The sequence below is a fragment of the Manacus candei genome, unplaced genomic scaffold (genome assembly GCF_025592945.1).
Source record: "Manacus candei isolate 608988 ecotype Guabito, Panama unplaced genomic scaffold, ASM2559294v1 h1tg000048l, whole genome shotgun sequence".
In the NCBI taxonomy this organism is placed as follows: Eukaryota; Metazoa; Chordata; class Aves; order Passeriformes; family Pipridae; genus Manacus; species Manacus candei.
This window is the reverse complement of record NW_026138096.1, coordinates 4,831,679-4,850,047: the sequence shown is the minus strand read 5'-3', so window position 1 is coordinate 4,850,047 and position 18,369 is coordinate 4,831,679. Positions and strand designations below refer to the sequence as shown.

Sequence of the window (18,369 nt, the reverse complement as noted above, 5' to 3'; positions counted from 1 at the left end):
GTAGGATGAGAGGGCACAGTCTTAAGCTGTGCTGGGGAAAGTTTAGGTTAGACATTAGAAAGAAATTCTTTACAGAGAGAGTGATCAGACTTTGGAATGGGCTGCCCAGGGAGGCAGAAGAGAGTGGATGTGGCACTTATTGCCATGGTCTAGTTGACAGAGTGGTGTTGGGTCATGGGTTGGACTCGATGATCTGAGAGGTCTTTCCCAACCTGTTTGATTCTGTGATTCTGTGACTCAGTTTCATTTTGAGCTCCGGTGTAATTCGAGTGAACAGTATCAGTGCACCTGCTGTGTGGATCATGTACTTCAATCACAAGTGACCAGAACAGCAGTTTTCTGGACATGGAATCAGAATCATTTAGGTTGACCCTTAAGGTCGTTGTGTTCAACTTTTTACCTAAAGCTACCACTAAACCATGTCCCTAAGTGCCACGTCTATACCTCTTTAAATACCTCCAGGGGTGGTGACTTCACCACTTCCCTGGGCAACCTGTTTCAGTGCTTGACAACCCTTCTGGTGAAGAAATTTCTCTTAATGTCCAATCTAAATGTTCTCGGCCTTTTTGGCCACCTGGGCACACTGCAACTGTGGAATAGTTTCAGCCATCATATATGATTGCATAAGGAATAAGGATAAAGAAATGTATATTGCCTCTTTTTTGCATTAGCCATATCTTGCAGTACACTGTAATTGTCATTCTCATTTTCCATGGGTGAGGTTGGTGCATTATTGTTGATGATTTATTTCACGTTTGCAAATTGTATCACAGAAAAGTCTTAGTTAAAGCAATTTCCTTCTCAATTAATTTATGGTATACCTTTATAGTAATACATATCACCATATTTCATGTCTAAGCTGCCAGAATGAGCTGGTCTATCTCTCTCTGAATTGGAATTTACATTTAAACTGGATGAGTTAGAGTAGGATTGAACTTCTGTACCAAGTTCTTTTTATAATCACCGTGAAACTGTATATACTTTTTTTTTTAACTAGATACTGATGATCTTTGACCTTCATATAAGAAAACTATCAAATTATCAATGCCACAGATTTTATAGGATTTTGTCCCACCATTTTTTCTTAACATGCTCACACTTCTGGCTCTAGGTTTTTCATTTCTTTTTTCTATGTTGTACCTGTCCGTAAAACACCCTCCTTGTGTTGACAGTTGGGGACCAGACTATTTGCTTTCCTCACCATGCTCATTAATGTTCTGTACACAAACACATGGGAAAGGAGTTAGGTTAGTGAGTACCAAGTCTCCTCTTGTTTTTATTTGATGCAGTGCTCAGGCCCTTAGACAATATTATTCCAGTGGAAAAAGTGTTGCCTGCACTTTTGTCATTGTACTGCTTGTCTTGTCCTCACTGTCATGTCATGTACTTGGATGAGCTTATTAACTCCTGGAAGAGGAAGGTGATTTAGTTTTTGCTGGGGAATACAGACACTTCTTTGAGCTCACTTACAATAAACATCTCTGACTGAGAGCCCCATGCTACTTAAAATTCAGATTCATCTTTCTCATGTAATATGTATGAAAGTGTTTCCTAGCATTAATTAAAGCCCATTTCATTTCTTGGTACACACAGACCCTTTGCTTGACATGAGTCAAGTGTATTGTTTTGTCTGAGTGATCCTTCCAACTGGCTGTGTAATAATCTTTTATTATAAATTCTGAATGATACAGAAATACCTTGGTTTTGTTTCTGGCTCATTCTCTTTCACTTTTAATTGTTTTGTTAGATCTTCTGTTGCTTCAGTGGAGTCTGGAGTTTATTTCCACTCCAGTCTTCCACAGAGTTTGGGTGTAACTCTTTCCAACTACCTGTCCTTTCCTAGTGGTTCGTTCCATGTTCCAATCTTTTTCGTTTTATTTAATATCTCAAATGTAATTACATATAGTAACAAGAACTGAGACAATTTGTATCTGGGCACAGAGTGACAGTGCCAGTAGAGAGATTCAGTAACCAACTGGGTTCTCTGCTCAGTTCATATATTATGTTGGTTTTTTACTATTTCCTTTTGGTCCTCTTCACTGCCATCTTTACCCTCCGTTTTCTTAAGTAAAGGGGTTATTTGGGTATCTGAGCAGATGTGTTGTATTTTGTGAAACTGTAACTCCGTTCCTGCTGAGGTTCCTGTGTAAATGCTCTCCAGACAATCTTCAGATCAAACTGTGGAGCCATAGGATGCCCTGATTCATTCTTTAATGCAAGCAAGTCTGTTCAGATCCCTTTCCCATCATGAGGCTGTGCTTTCCGAGGCTGTGATCTGTTTGTAGTCACTATACTCTACATACTAAGTATTTTTGCAATTATATCTTTAATTAGGCATTCACCCCCAAGTCAACAGACATGCTCTTAGACTGTGTCAGACGTACCTCCACTCCCTGGAGAACGGCATAGCAAGTGTGTACCTTCTGTTCTTAGCCTTAAACCTTCTCAAGTCACTGTTCAGGATCACACCCAAAGGAAAAGTTCCACTTGTGCTTATACTCGTCCTCAAATTGGTAATGTGGTAATCACTTTGAGTGGTGATTCCACCTTGCCCCCATCTGTTCAGCACTGCAGTAGGAGCTGGTGAGTGACCACTTTAGCTCTTCACAGGATTGCTGGGGGTTGCTGGGCCTCCCATCGTATCTGACCTCGGCTGTTGTTTTCTTAGGGAGTTCCTTTTGATTTTTATCCTGGTAGCTCTGGTGTTGTGGAGGTGTGTGCTGTAATTGCACGTACAGGCAGAGGTGGTCAGGTGGGACTACACCAACAGCCCATCATGCAGCCCTGTTACCCGCCTTGTGGTGGGACTGGCAGGGTTACTTTGTTCCAAAAAGCTGAGTTTTGCAGCTGGCTGGCTGGTTTGCTGTCTTTTGTGCTCAGAAGCTGAAAAAGTAAGTTGTTAGACTTCCTTCGCATTATTTGACTCCCAGTTTTGTGGGCTCCAGGAATTAATAACCTTAGTATATGAATCAGAGGTCAAATGCAGAATTCTTTCCAGCTTCTGCTTGTGTACACTCGGGCTAATATTGCATGGCTCAATATGGTCTTAATACGCTATACAGTCAGCTCTTTTGTCCTGAATAAATACAAGGTCCATCCAGGTCCTGATCTTCTAGCAATAAACAGTGATTTCTCTTAAGTGCCTTTGCAATTTCGAGTTTAGCTAAAGGCTTTCGTAGCAAGTGTGCGGCAAGTACGAGTGCCCAGTTTCCAACCCTTACACTGTTACAACAAAGCCTGGTTGAAATGTACGCTCAGCAGTTTTGTGAATTGTATTGCTGCTCAGTTTGTTGATTCATCTTGTTTTATGAACATCCGTTTTCTCCACATGTGGAATTAGGGACCGTAAAGGGGTGAGTGCTCTTCCCTCTCTAGGCTGAAGTTGCGGTGAGGTTGTAGAGATGTCAGGTCTGAGCTTCCTCCACAGCGAATGGCATGTGCGTGTGTCAAAGTTTCTTCTTGACAGCCCAAATTTGCCTGCTGGCTCTTGAGCAGCTTTATTATACATCACCAGTGTGTGACCACTTTTCCAGTCTCATGTTGCTGCCTTCAGCACTGAGGGGTTACGTAGCAGCTGGCTCCACAGTTTGGCTGGATCCAAACTGGTGGTAGATCTAATAACACACATGCGAGCGTGGCACTTGGGTTGCTGGCAGTCTTTGCCATCACAGGTGTACTAACAGGCTCTGCTAAACTCACTGCTTTGCTCTGGAAATCCCCACATCCTAAATCATTGCATAAAGTGAGGTGTTTCTGTTTACTACAGAGTGTAAGTCTTCATTGGGGTACAAAGTGATTTTATATCCTCAGGCCTCTGTATACTGGCATTTATTTTTCTCTATCTTTCAGACTGCTTTCCATATTGTCAGCAGATATCAGCTAGACTATCCCTAAAAAAAAAGGTACTGTCTATCTTGCTTGGTACCCTTGGACAGAAGAAGGAAAGAGAGTAGGATAGAGAAGGAAATATCTCTTAGGAAAAAGAATGAAAGAGTTTATTTGTGGTCTGTGGAATACAGGTGGGCAAGTGGAGGGGAAGATCATAATATGCCATTAAATTAATATGTCCATATAAGTCCTTTTCAGAGTCCAGTAGGATAATGAGTTTTACCATCCGGTTAAATATTGCTTATTATTTGGAGATATTTTGTTTCCTTCTCTCAACAATCCATCCTGTAAACTGAAATTTGCCATCCTGTGCACCATCCAGTCTTTAATCAGACATCTCAACTCTGTAGTGTAATGATCACCTCATCCACTTAGTTTCAGTTAAAGTATCTCTTATTTGGTCTCAAATCCAGGACCTGACAAACACCTTCATCAGTATTTTTCAGTATTACTGTTACTATTCTGGGAAACAACTATCGCTTGTCTTTGTCCCTTTTCCTCCAAGAGATAAAAGTAATTGCGATTTATTTTCTAACACAGTTCTTATTCCTGTGATTGACCAAGGTTATTTGCCTTGAGAGGCAACATTCTCCAGTTTTCTTCCCTGTTGCCTGTCATAAAAAAGAAAAAAAAAAGTAGAAATTTATGCTAATGCCTTCTTTGCAGGTTGCCAGGTCTTTCCTCCTGATACCACTCAAGCTACACATGTTCTAGTGTTTTCTGAGATTTAATCCTTTTATAGAATATGTAAATAGTTTTGTGGGGTTTATGGCCTTTTTATTTTTTCAGGTAAACTATTGAAAAGTTACTGAATAAAGACTTATTTCAGTTCATAACTTCATCAGAATTTTCCACTAAAAATTGCCAAGTTGAAAGAATTAAACAGTGCAACTAACAATAGCAAAAAAATTAAAGCACTATAAATATCAGTAACTAATGCCAGAATGCACTCGTATACTTTTTACATATTTTGGTGCTCAAACTCTTATATATTCCATAGCTCCCAAAAGATGTAGTTGTTTATGGTACAGTTATGAATGAGATATTTTTATTTTGTATTTAATCAATTTCTTTTTTTTTCAGTATTAAAGCAGCCTTGCTTTTATCAGAAAGTATTTAATGTTGGATGTTTCTGTTTCTCCCCTTTTTTTTCCCCCCCAAAAATGAATCTTTTTTTATAATTGTTTTCAACTTTGTTATGGCAAGCACTGCAAAATGCATTTCAGAGAGGAGGGCCTGGTTAATTCAGGAATGGATTCCATCTGTGTTGACGTTGGCTGCACAGCCCAGCCCGCCCCAGCTGTATGAAGTAACTGGTGCTCCAGCAGGGTCGAAATCAGACAAGCACCATTTGTGTTTCATTTCCTTTTTTTCTTTCTTTCTGAATAACATTTTGTCTAAAAACAAGGATTTTTTTTCCCCCAATCTTTATTGGAACCTCTTATTTGTTCCTGGATAAAATACAGCTTTGAAACCTCAGTGCTATGTCAAATCAAAATTGGAATGACTTGGGACAGGTATTTCCTGGGTGAATGAGATTTAATAATGATAGGAATTTCATATATTGTATATACACCTGATGGTAAAAATGGTTTAAGGCTAGACCAAGATACTAATTTTTCTGTCTAATAAAAGGGGTGTATAAATCTACACTGCCTTAGGAACAAATTGTGACCCCAGCTCACTGGAGAAAAGCTGAACTCTTTGGAGGCAGTTCTCCCACTTGTGTCTAGCAGTTCAGGCCACGCAGAGGTGATGTGTGTAGAGTAATTAAAAATTGCTGTAAATTTTCCAACTTTAATGAACATGTAATAATTTTGTAATGTCCCTTACGCCTGTTTCTCAGCAGCAGCTAACCTTGAAAGACTCATTTATTTTGTGATGATTTGGAGATTGGCAATTTGATTTTTTTTCAGCAAAATTAAAGGGGCACTACACTAAAAGTCACGTTTTTTCATTATTTTTCTTCTTTGACAGATAATTTCTCTAACAAAGCTGGTCTATGAAGAAAACTCATTTGGTTCACATTGTAGATAACAGTAATTGCCATCTGCAATCTGTAATTGACTGTGACATAAGTGGGCTATATCATTTGCTAGGGAAGTAGCATTAGTGTAAATTTCAATCTGACCAAGAATTTCTGTGTTCAGTCATGAATCAATTGACTGCTCCTGAAAAAGTTTCTGGTTTTACTTGATGCACAAAGGGAAGCCCACGCTGGATGAGCTGAAGGGCAGGTTTAGTCACTAGCTCCTTGACTTCGTGCACACTGGGAATACACAAGCACCTGCAAGGTGGAATAACCTACTCGATATGAATTTAACTGCAGAGCACACTGAGGGTGGAACTCATCTTGCTGATGTTGTTAAAGAATGAGGTGTCTGGCATAGGTGTGTAATGAGATTTGGAGATGTCTAGCTTTGAAATATGCAAAGATGAATCCAGCCCTGAAAGTGCCCAGAGAAGTAATTTCAGTGCAGCTAATGCCACATGTTATTAAAGCTCAGGTTACTCCCAGGTAACTTGAGGTCTGTAGCAAACGAGGAGTCACTGTGGCCTCATCTGTATGAGGTGGAAAAAGGCTCTGCTAGACTGGTCAGTTCATCTGAGTTGCAGTTCAGAAGTGTCTGTATCTGACCATAAGCAAAGCCCACCCTGAATGGTTTCTTACTTCAGTATCTCTGTTCGTTCCCTTAATTTAGACTGGATCAGTCCAATGCAGACAAACACCATTGCATCTCTGTCATCACATGAAAAAGGAGAAAAGTGGATTGAAAAGTGTTACAGCAGAAATGAGACTCTGCTTGCAAGTTAAATTTTTGTAATCGTGCAATAAACCACTGGTTCTGGAAAAAGGCTTCAGTATTTTATCTAATATGTAAATATGAAACTAAAAACCTGTGGAGAATATGAATGAGTTCTCTAAAATACAGTTGTTTTGGTACTTGTTAAGAAAATAGAACAGTAAAGTCATATGGAAGAAGTCACAGAGTACTAAATTTACTTTGCTACTATATCAACAAACCAGCAGTTGGTCAGTTTTAAATTTAAAACAGGTTTATATTTAGAAAAGAAGCATTTTAGAATTTGACCTGGTATTTGACATATTTATTTTATCATGCAATAGCTTCTTGATGTTTCAAACTTTTCTTTGTTTGTAGCTCAGTTTTCACTACGTAGAAATAACATTATAAAAGTTACTGTGTATATTAAGAATTGATGTGTTATTGAAAAAAAACCTATCATGAAAATATGGTTTAAATTTTCTGTCCTTGGTCTCTGCCATCTCAGGCTATTCAACTTTCCTAAATTGTCCAACCAAACTGCTGTTTGCTGCTGTAATATGAATTATTTTAGGTGTAAAATACTAATAAATAAGCCTTAGCACTGTAAAATGATCTATGCACAGAAGACTCTTTAGATTTCCAGTTCTTAAATACAGAACTATTATCTTTTCAGCGTTTTTTACCACTTAGTGCTCATGTAGAGAGAAATCTTTTAATGTAGCTGCTATCTTGATTTTACCATCCTTAGCAATGACAAGTAGGATCCTACAATGTTTATATCTCCAAAGGAGATATAAACCTCTCCTCAGCTGGAGGACATACAGGAAAGTTCTGCTTCCTTATCACGAGTAGAGGTAAAAGTCTTGACAATTACAGTACATTTAAAAATGTATCAGTAGGTTTTGAATTGTAATTAAGTCACTCTGCTTCAAATCTCAACCTCAAGTTATTATTGTTTAATTATAACAACATATGAAGAACTTGAGATTCAGTTTGTTTCTCTTCTAAAAGATGCTACCCCACAGAACACACAGTATTCAAAGGATACCTGATTCAGTCCTCCAGAGCCTTGCTGTTAGAGATAGTTAACATATGAAATAGTTTATAAGAGCAGGGTTTATAAGGCTGGTTGCATTGGCACAGATCATGAGCAGATGTTCTGACCATGTTTAATTTAACACCTTATTGGTCTGTAATCACTTTTTTTTTGTTCATTTAGCCACCAGATAACGGGCCTCCACCACTGCCAACGTCTTCCCTTCCTGAAGGCTATTACGAAGAGGCAGTGCCACTTAGTCCGGGGAAGGCTCCTGAGTACATCACTTCCAGTGAGTAAGATATTTTCAGATCAGTTTCTGAGCAATCCAGTGTCCTTTGACTTTTTTTAGTGTTTGACAACTACATTTCTGTTAGTGCTGTGGTGATGTGTCATGAGCATTGCTTTGATTTGGGGCCAGTGCTGGTTGTCCTCACTGGCCATGCATTGGTTTGGTTTGCAGAACTGTTTCGATGTGCACGAACCAGGCTCTGCTTAGAGGAAACTAAATGTGGAGCTCAAGTTAGGTGCACAGAAAACAGGTTTCAGCAACCTTTGGAGACAAAGGGTCCAAATTAACCACTAGTCTTTTGAACTGCTTTGAACAAGGAACATGGTGGGGGCATTGGACCAGGAGTCCAGAGTTAAGTATTGTCCAGAGTAAACCCCTCTAAACTGATCATACTGTGAATGATCACAGAAACTGATGCTGATCTGTACATCTACTGCTGTGCCTCTTTTGCACTGAATTGCTTGCTAAAATAGACAAATAAAAAGAAAAAAGGAATTACTGAAAAGATGTGATTTGCAGCATTTCTGATGACACGTTGTGGAAAGGGATAAATTGGTCATTCTGGCTTGCTCCCACAAGCCAAGTGTGATGCACACGAGAGTATGTTTGTGAATACTCAATGCACTAGGCAGAGGGCTGCCTCCAGCTGACCACCAGAACATCCTTTTGCCACACCCAAATGCTCTTTTTGTATGTCCAAATACTTACCCAAAGGCCTATGCACTTAAGTGGAGCTATGCTGAGACCACAGTGATGAAACACTGAAATGAGCATTGCACAGCGTTATGTACCATAAAAATGGCAAAGATTATTCTTTTTACTGCTTTTCTATTGGCTGGGGTAATTTATTACTTGTGTAGGGCTGATTTATTACTAATCATTATTTTCTGTGGCCCAAAGATTAAAGGATTATCTTCCCCCATTTTATAACCATTTTAATTATTTGAACCAGAACAAATGAATGAACCAGAACAAAACATGCATAGGAGTCACCTTAAGACTAAAATGTTATTCATCTGTACACTACATAAACTGAAGTTATCTAGCAGCTCTTAATTAACCTAAGAAATTCAAGGTAAGAAAGAGTTTCATGTCCTGGAAAGCAAATGAAAGAACATACAGACCTTGAAGAGCACCAGAATCGCTCATCTCTTCATTTTCTCCCTTGAAATGCTATGGGGTAATCCAGTCAGCTTCTGATTTGTGTTTTGTCATTAAACAAGATCTGTGCTAATGCAGAAAAATATGAATAGTGCAGATGTTAATGGCACTGCTAAAGGATTGCCTAGGGAAAAACAAGGCAAAATATGAAACTAATTTCTTGTCATACTTAACCATCCAAATGCATAAAAATACTCAGGATAGCAGCCTGAATAGTTCATCAATAATTCCATAATTCAAGTCTGTATATCAAGACACTTAAAGATGTGTTAGTGTGAGTCAGCATCTCACTTGCTGAGATTTCGCTGTTATTTTCTTATGTTCTGAACTTCTTTGTCATCTCTGTTAATTTGTGTTAAAAGTATTTCCTCTCTTCATTGGTAATGAATTTACTTTTAAATTCAATGTGCCATTAGCAACACATCACTCACGCGAAACTTCCACTAAATCCAGTTGTATGGTAATTAAAATAAGTCACTAAAGCACTGTCTTAAAAGATGTAACAATAGCTGTTCAGACTATTTGAGATGAAGAAGACAAAAAAAAATGCTAGATGTATAAAAAGTGCAAGAATAAACTGTTAAACAGCTGCTGGGACAGACATCATTATCTTAAGTAAATATTCTTATAGAATATTGTTGTAATGTCATTAATAGCAAGGAGACAAACATACCTTGTGTCTTACCTGTAAAGGCAAAAAAGAACTGAAGAAAGTTGCAGAATATGTCATGAAAATGAAATATCCATAACTTCCCCAAGTCCCTGTAATCGGTTTGTGAACAAACACTTGCATGTGTATGACTTGTCTGATAACTCTCTTTCTCTGTATTAAAATCTACTGATCTATACAATGCCTAAATAATTACAGACTAGTCTTAGAAATATGCTACTACAAATAATGTGAAAATCTACAGTGATTTTTCACCCCTTAACAGCAGAAAATTTTGAACTTAAAGATGAAAAGCCAATGTCAAAAGAAGTTAGAGTAATGAGAAGGTGCTAAAGATGCAAATAACAGTAGATTGGAACCTGTTGTATGTCAGTGCATTCTGACTCTCTGAGACTTTAGTAGATTTAATAAATCCACTTTGTTTTGGAGAGACTTTTTTCACTTTTCCTGCACATGCTAATTTGTGTCTCAGAGCCTGGAGGACTTGTTTTGAATATGATGGAGCACTTCAGAGAAACAAGCAGTAGAAACAGAATGTGGTAAAGAGCAGCCAAGTTTCAGCAGGGATGATACAAGTACTCCAAGGTGGGCATCCTTCCTGGTGTGAGTCACACAACAAGCTCTTCCTCTGGCCAAGAGTCCCACAAATCAACGAGAAGAGAAACATGAGGAGTGGTTAATGGGCAGGATATGGCAACAGGTCCCCAGAGATCCTGTTAGACTGTGTGAGGATGGGAGTCTCAGAAGCCCCTGTTGGCTTTCATCCTCCTATAAACAGAGATTTGGATGAACCTGCAACTGCTGTGCCAGCAGAGTCCCTCTGCTGAGCATACAGCTTATGGCTAACAGGAAATCTGCACTTGGAATGCTTTTGAGCCACATAGGAAATACCTGTAGGGTATTTAACACGCGGAATTTCAGTTTCTACTGTCAAGTCCCAATCAGCACTTCCTACATATACTTTTTTTGAAACTAGTAAAACTTACTGTAGGAAAATAAATCATAGGGTTCAATGTTGTGAGGAAAAAGCAATGATTTAACCCAGTAAATTTGCTGGAAAGAAGGCAAGATTGTTGCATGGGGTTTATGGCCAGAAGAAAACCAACTTTTTGATATATGGCAAAGGGAAGACCTGTAGTTTTATCTGAGGTGAAACATTCTTTTCTGCAATATGAATAAGTTAAATCATGTTCTAAAGAGGGAGGAAAGACAGTGTATTAAAACAGATTCCATTTTTCATAGTTTTGATTGATGCACTTAAAAATGCAGTGCTCTGATAGAAAAGTCTTTGATACTGTCATGCAAACTTCTCTTTTTCAATGTGTATTCAGAGTGTAGAGAAATGACCCAGCTCCACTCTCTTGGGAAGACTATACTTGAAGATTATCCCCCCTGTACAGTCATGTTTCAATTTCATCTGATGAAAATAAACCCCTAGACACTCTTACATTGAAAAGGTAGTTTCTTAATTTTGGAGAAAAAAAATCTCTTTATAAATACAGAAAATATGCCACCAGAGTGGTATTTCCATATCTCAACATATGAGTAGTAACTTCCTACTTCTGCTTCTTACCTAAAAAAAAATGTCAGAATAATATTTTTGCCAAAACTAGAACAAAATCACAAATGAGGTAAAAGAGTGTTGTAGAAAGGGACCAAAGATCAAGGTGAACATTGTGACAGTGACATAGCTCCAACAAAGAACACAACTGAAAATAAAGAAAGGATGAGGAGGTTATGGGCACCTAAGTATTACTTTTTTTCAAAAGGGAAAAGCAGACCCTGAAAAAGTTCCCAGAGAGATGGCAACTGTAGGTCATGGCAGCTTGTCCCACAGCCCCATGCCTCTGGAAGAAGACCTTCTTGAAGATGCTGATTTAATAACTAGACCTTACATCTTTGTATTTGGTAGCTCCATATGAATCATTCTGTCTCTGCTTCCAGCGGGCTGGCATGCTACTGTGTGTTTGCAAGCAGTCAATGATCTCTCAAGTGTTTCCTGAAATTTCAGTGTGAAAGTTTGTGGAAAACTGCTCTGAAAGAAGTTTGAGCAGGGAAAATGTTTTGGTTTGCTTTTATTTTTGGTGGGTTTTTGTTTGGGCTTTTTTCCTGCTTCATGGGGAAGAAAGAGAAAGAGATGGGTGAAGCAGCAAGTTCTACCAGATCTTATACATTCTTTTAAACAAATCTGCAAAAATAAATACTCTGGAATAACATTTCCAAATTTGTCAGTTTAAACATCTGCCCTAAATTTTTCTATCCTCTTGATTTTTGTAAAGCAAGTGAAAAATTGTAGTGTTTTCCCATTGATAATCATCTGAGGCTTTTACCGCTTGCCCATATGGAGCTGCCCCAAACCAAACACTCTGTAGCAGAATTGACCAGAAGACGGCAATTAAATTTATAAAAAAAAAAAGCTTCCAGAGCTTCAAGTTTTATTTTCATTTCATTTTTGAATGAACATGTACTGTTTTGTGTACACTTTTGTGAAAACACAAATTGTATCAGAATATCTAGTCTTAATTTAGAGATGAGAGGTCTGAGTACGTCCCATTCTGACTGTGCATGTAGGGAGGAACTGATGCAGAATGAGCTTTCCGGCAATCCACTCTCTTGTCCTCTTCCCAGTCTTTCCTTCCTACATTCCAGTTGGGTCCTAATTACCTAGCTAAAGCAAAGGGGAGAATTTCTTCCACCTTCTAGCTAGAAAATATATCAAAGTCTACTTGAAATGTTTAAATGAAATTTCAGTCTTAAAAATGTTCCAGTCAATTTTCTTCCATGGGAACGTGTGCTAGTGGATAACAGGCTTGCTGTATCTGAAGGTATCTATCTGCTGTATCTAAGGTATATTAAATACATATAACCACATAAACAAATAAGTATGGATGGTGGAAGAGAGAGTTCAGTGATGATTGGCAAAATGGCTTGGTAGTTGAGCGTACTGCTAGATCTGTCTGCATTGTTGAAAATGAAAGGCCTGAAGGGAGATTGTTTGATTAAAATGGAAGCTTGCTATTGCATCACCAAACTTGGAGCAGGATTTAGCTGCTTAGGCTGAGCGCAGAACAAAACATTTTTTGCACAGTGCCTTTAACTCCAGCAGCATCTGTAGTTCAAGAAAGCATTACCTATTAAATGTTAATTGTATCAGTGCAGGTGCTGTATTTGAGAATTGTATGAAATGTTATGATAGGTAGATATTGCCCCATAATGTACTCTTATGACCTTTACCATATGGAGTGTTTGTTTCCTGATGTACTGTCCTAAGGCAAGATGAAAATGTTTTTCTGTGAAAGAATTACAAAAAATGAAGGTATCTGTCAAATAATATTTTGAAGATAATAAAACACTATCTGAAATTTTAGCTATGTATTCCCAGCTTATTCTTTCAATTAAAATTCACGAGGTGTTTGTATGGGTCTTCTATAAAGTTTCATAATGGAACAGCATCTCTTATTCAATTAATTTAATATATGGATACTACTAAGCAGTGAAACAGTAATTTGTTCATGGCTGACTTTCAAAAACCTTAACATGAACCTTCTTGAGGTTTTCAGTTATTTCAGTTACTTCATGGCTAATTGTTTTAAGCTAACACTTTTTCACTTCTCTTAAAGATTATGACTCAGATGCTATGAGCAGCTCTTATGAATCCTACGATGAAGAGGAGGAGGATGGAAAGGGGAAGAAAATGAGACATCAGTGGCCTTCTGAGGAAGCCTCTATGGATCTGGTGAAGGATGCCAAAATCTGTGCCTTCCTTCTTAGAAAGAAACGTTTTGGGCAATGGACCAAACTACTGTGTGTTATCAAAGAAAACAAACTAATGGTAATTTTTATTTTTAGCTAGCTATATTTTCTTTGTACCTTTTAGTTGATGTATTTATTTTTACAGGAATCTGATTTTTGGAATAGATTCTGCAAACAGTGGCCAAGTCTACAGTAACCTTACCAAAGAGTTCAGTCATGATTTATCCAAGAAGCAGAGAAACACTGAAATTATAAGTGTATTATTTAGCCACTTAGAACTTCGATTTTTATTTCACTTAAACCCAGGCAGTTCCCTGATATTGGAAAGAAAGTCTGGCATATTATCTTCTAAAATATTTATTTGGAAAAAAAATTTGCTGAAACTGTAAATCCAATCTTCCATTCCCTGCGGACAAAAAATCTCATAGGGAGCTTTGTGTGTGAACTGTTGAATCAGACTGCTGGAGAGAAAAGTCCCTTGTTAGACTGAGAATTCACTTGGCAGCATATGCTGTGGTAATGTATACACTTTAAACTAAACCTTTGCCATCTGTTCTGCAGTAATTACAGATGCAGTATTCACATGATGCACAGCTGCATTATAGAAAGGAAAGAAACAAGTGGATTTATTTATTCCTTAAGCAAATCTGTTACATTTCTTTCTGATTGGAGGCACCAGTAAAAGATTCCATAAATTATCTGCTCATAGATGTCTTCTTGTTTTCTGAAAAGAGAACCTAATCTAGGGAAACACTTACTGTCTGTCATTATGGGCGAACTAATGCTTATATTAATGAGTAAGTTGGGGTCTTAGGCACTCCCTGCCTTCTGATTTGGTGCTTCCAACTGTTGTAACTAATTACATAACTAACAATTACTGCAGTATCCCAAACATTAAAAACTGATTAACAGGTGATAGAACATCTTCTATAGAACCTCTTAGGTTCTACACAGCTTGGGTGTGTTCACTTTCCAAGTACATTTGTACTTATGGCAGTATAGAAAATAACAGGATATGAAATAGAGGTAAGAGGTACCTGAAAATGTAGTTGGAACAAATTTGCTAGTTATCTGTGGTTACGAGGATTTAATTTTTATATCCTGCTCTATTTAAATATTGAAAAAATGTTCATTGTGATTTAGCTTTTATTATATTCTTATAGTACCATTATCCCTAGTCCCCATTTTTATCACTATATATCAGTATCATATCAGATTTCAGGACCATCTGATAATAGCTTGAAGAAAAGACAGAGTCAAAGAAACAGATTTTTCCCTGAAGTCACACAATATTTCTTCTACAGTTACATTTTTTTGTTCTATATAAAAATATGTTATTTTTTATATTTTCATTTCCTTTAGCCACATGTGTGGTCTGAAAAGCTTATTTTTTCCTTATGGGGATCGTCTTTCAGTAATTCTGTAATGGGGATTAAGAAAATAAAAATCACAATAGAAGTCTAACAACCAAGTTACACAATTTGGTTTATTGTTTGAAGGAGGACTTGGACATTTAACTTATGAGATATGCAAGTAAAACAAATACATGTTCTTAGGGATTAGTAATTGGTTGTGTCATAAATGCAGCTGTCATCATGAAACAAAAATATTTTAATTAGCATTAGACATTAGAAATAACTTTTAGTAGGGAATCGTTTTTCACTTAAAGTCCTTTAATATATACATACTTCAGTTTTAGCAATGTATAATTATAAATAAAATATTTAGATTAATATAAAAGGAATTATATGCTGTTTATTGATTCTTAAAGTGACTAATGTATATCTTCAGGATTTCATAGCTCGAAGACTTAATAGTTTTTAGATGTTACAAACTTAAAATCTGTGACCAAAGTGGAGAAACTTTGATGTAATGAACTCTGGAGAGGGAAGGAGAATTGTCAGTGATCTGCAGAGGCTAGTTAGAGTGTCTGTATTTGGTCAACCCAAGTTGTAGTGTTTATAACATTCTTTTAACAGCTACTGTCTTCCAGACATCATGAAGTGAATACTGCCTCACATATGCAAAAATTTGTGTGCTTTTCTCTGTTCACATTTATACTCAGCTATTATGTGTATACTAATTAGTCTTCTTGATGATCAGATACCTCTTTATTAGCAGATTTTTTTTTAGCCTTAGTGCTTATTTGTATGAATGAAACCCCAATTTACATAAATATATAACTGGATTCATATCCAGAGTTAAACATTGTTCTGCAGTCTGGCACTACAACAGCTTTGGGAACCTCAGCTGTACTGATGTGTGTTGGAAGGTGGGAATAGAGATTGGGTCTGTAGGACAAGTGATGTAAAGAGGAACCCTTCACCTTCACCAGTTCAAACATAGAGCAGGTCATCAGTCATCAGTGATCCAGTAAGAAATGGCTGTTCATGGACAGGATTTACTAATGAGGGAAAAAACGTCCCGTAAGTTATATACTTTTAACCAGGAGCTTACAAAGTAAACTAATATGGAAACTTATGCAGTTTTGTGCAGGGACTATTAAACTGTATTGGCTGAAAAAGTCTGACTTTGCCTACTTTCTGCACCATGACTATTTTTTTTTACTTATCTCAAGAAAATGAACAGCTGAGTAAGGCATATTGCCAGTGGCTTTGCAACTGCAGCTTGTAGGCACTGATGTAGATTTGCCTTCATATGCTGGTCTGTTGCTGGAGGGCAGGGTAAACGTCTGGTCTTTAAAGTTTTTAACTGTACAAGTTTATTCTGCTGCTACATGTGAACAGATATCCTAAATCACCCTCTTCCTACCTGATCAGGGTCAAGGTTGAGTCATAAGGGTAAGGGAGAGGTGCTTAATGCTCTCCATATGTTGTACCTGTCCTGCAATTATTGTCAGTCTGGAAGTAATTTTGCTTTACAGAGTGGATGAGAAGAAGAAATGCAAAGTTGGCTTTGGGTGAACTCTCTGGTATGTGGTAATGGGGTGTGTAAAAAATATTAGAAATTAAAAAATAGCATTTCTATATAATAAAAGCTTTCCTGCAAGGTTCAGAAAGGGAATAGCTAACTTTTGAACTTTCCTTATATTTATTTAGTGTTACAAAAGTTCCAAGGACCAGCAGCCCCAGATGGAGCTGCTCCTGAATGACTGCAGTATCACCTATATTCCCAAAGACAGCAAAAAGAAGAAACATGAACTGAAAATCTCACACCAAGGAGCGGATGCCCTGGTTCTGGCAGTGCAGAGCAAAGAGCAGGCAGAACAGTGGCTAAAGGTAAGGGGGGATTTCTGACCAGGAGCTTTTCCACCCACAAAGCGCTCAGTGCCTGCTCAGTTGCTGTTAAAGACTGAGACACAGACAGCAACTTTCAGGCAAATCCAGACCCCTTAAATCCCAACTAATTTGGGACTACAGCAATACAGATTTAATGTTCAGACCTTGAAGCAATTCCTTGGGCATCCAGCAGCTCGGGGTTACACCGGTGCTGCTGCTGCTGCTGCTGGGATGGTTTTCACTGCTCATGGCACAATAATCTGGCATTGAAAGGACAGGTGGCAAATCCCATTCTGTCTTCACCTCCAGTTCATTTTCCAGAAAGATCTGGTGGTTAGGGCACACTGGAAGTGAGTGGAAGGTTCAAGTTCCCTCAGGTGAAAGGAGCTGGCACCCACATTATTTTTACCATGGTGTCACCTTTTTAAAAAGGAGGATTTCTGAGGAGATACCTATTTGAATTTCTCTGGATGGAGAAAAATCATTCAGTTTCGTGAAGGCCATTCAAATTTGTTAATCCTGGTTTAGCAGTGTATCATCTGTTATGGTTTGTCCTGGGAATACATATTTCTGAGAAGTGGGATTTTGTCATCTTCCACTCCTTTCTGTTTAGTGTCTGCAAATGTGGAAAATCCCATGGCAAAGGCTGCAGTTGTAGATCCTAACCAGATTACTAGTATTTATGTTGGACTTTGCTAGTCTCAAATGTGGAGGTCAGTGAAGCAGTGTGGGAAACTATCGCTGCAGTGGCAGTAGCTTGTTTTAAGACCTTGAAATCCAGCCTTTTAAATACATGTAAAAGTCTGAATGCATAAAACTCATCAGACATTCTCCATGCTGTGCTCTGATCTAACCTTATATGGTACTTATTTTTCTAAGAATAAATTGTATTTTTCCAAATACAATTGAATAAAACACATAGGAATTTCCTGATGGCAGATAGTTTTTCTGCAGTAAAGGGAGAATAAAATGCAGCTTAAGAGGTATAAGTTCTACTGTGGGCTAATGTACTAAATGGAAAATTAATCTGTAATTTCCTATTTAGCAATGTTTGAATATACCTTTTGGGGATTTGCGGTTTGTGTGCGTTTGGTTTTGACTGTGAGTTTGTATCTTAGCTTAGAAAATGCATTCTCCATTGTTATTTTAATAGAAACTAATCACAACCATGTATTTGTTAGGCTGCTTCTAACGTCGGTATCTTGTTCTAAGTTTTAAAGTTAAGCACCATCCAAATGTCCCACTAGTCCAACTAGAGCTTCAAAAACACTGATTGGAATGAAAAGAAATTCATAAGTCATATTCTCTTCCAAGGGAATTCCGCTGTAATTAGATCATAGTAACTGCACCCTTATTTCCTGTGTTGTTCTAAACTTGGGTTTAGTAATTCTGAATTCACTGACATTTATCAGATGTTCTTCCATAAGAATTGGTTTTGGTTTTTTTTAATGGTATATAAAGCATCCACACACAGGCAGACAGAACAGATTTTTCCATATGCCAGATGCATTCCTACTACGTTAAAAAAAAAAAAAAAAGATATT

The 18,369-nt window shown here is 37.7% G+C and overlaps 1 protein-coding gene across 4 annotated transcripts in view; it reads left to right on the top strand.

Annotated features, from left to right (window-relative positions):
• AFAP1 (actin filament associated protein 1) overlaps nucleotides 1-18,369 on the top strand; it is a 116,618-nt gene that overhangs the window by 61,402 nt on the left and 36,847 nt on the right. For all 4 annotated transcript variants that reach the window (XM_051798342.1, XM_051798343.1, XM_051798344.1 and 1 more), the window contains exons 4-6: nucleotides 7,894-8,002; nucleotides 13,454-13,665; nucleotides 16,646-16,825. In XM_051798342.1, the coding sequence (XP_051654302.1) occupies nucleotides 7,894-8,002; nucleotides 13,454-13,665; nucleotides 16,646-16,825 (501 nt within the window). The remainder of the gene's footprint in view (nucleotides 1-7,893; nucleotides 8,003-13,453; nucleotides 13,666-16,645; nucleotides 16,826-18,369) is intronic.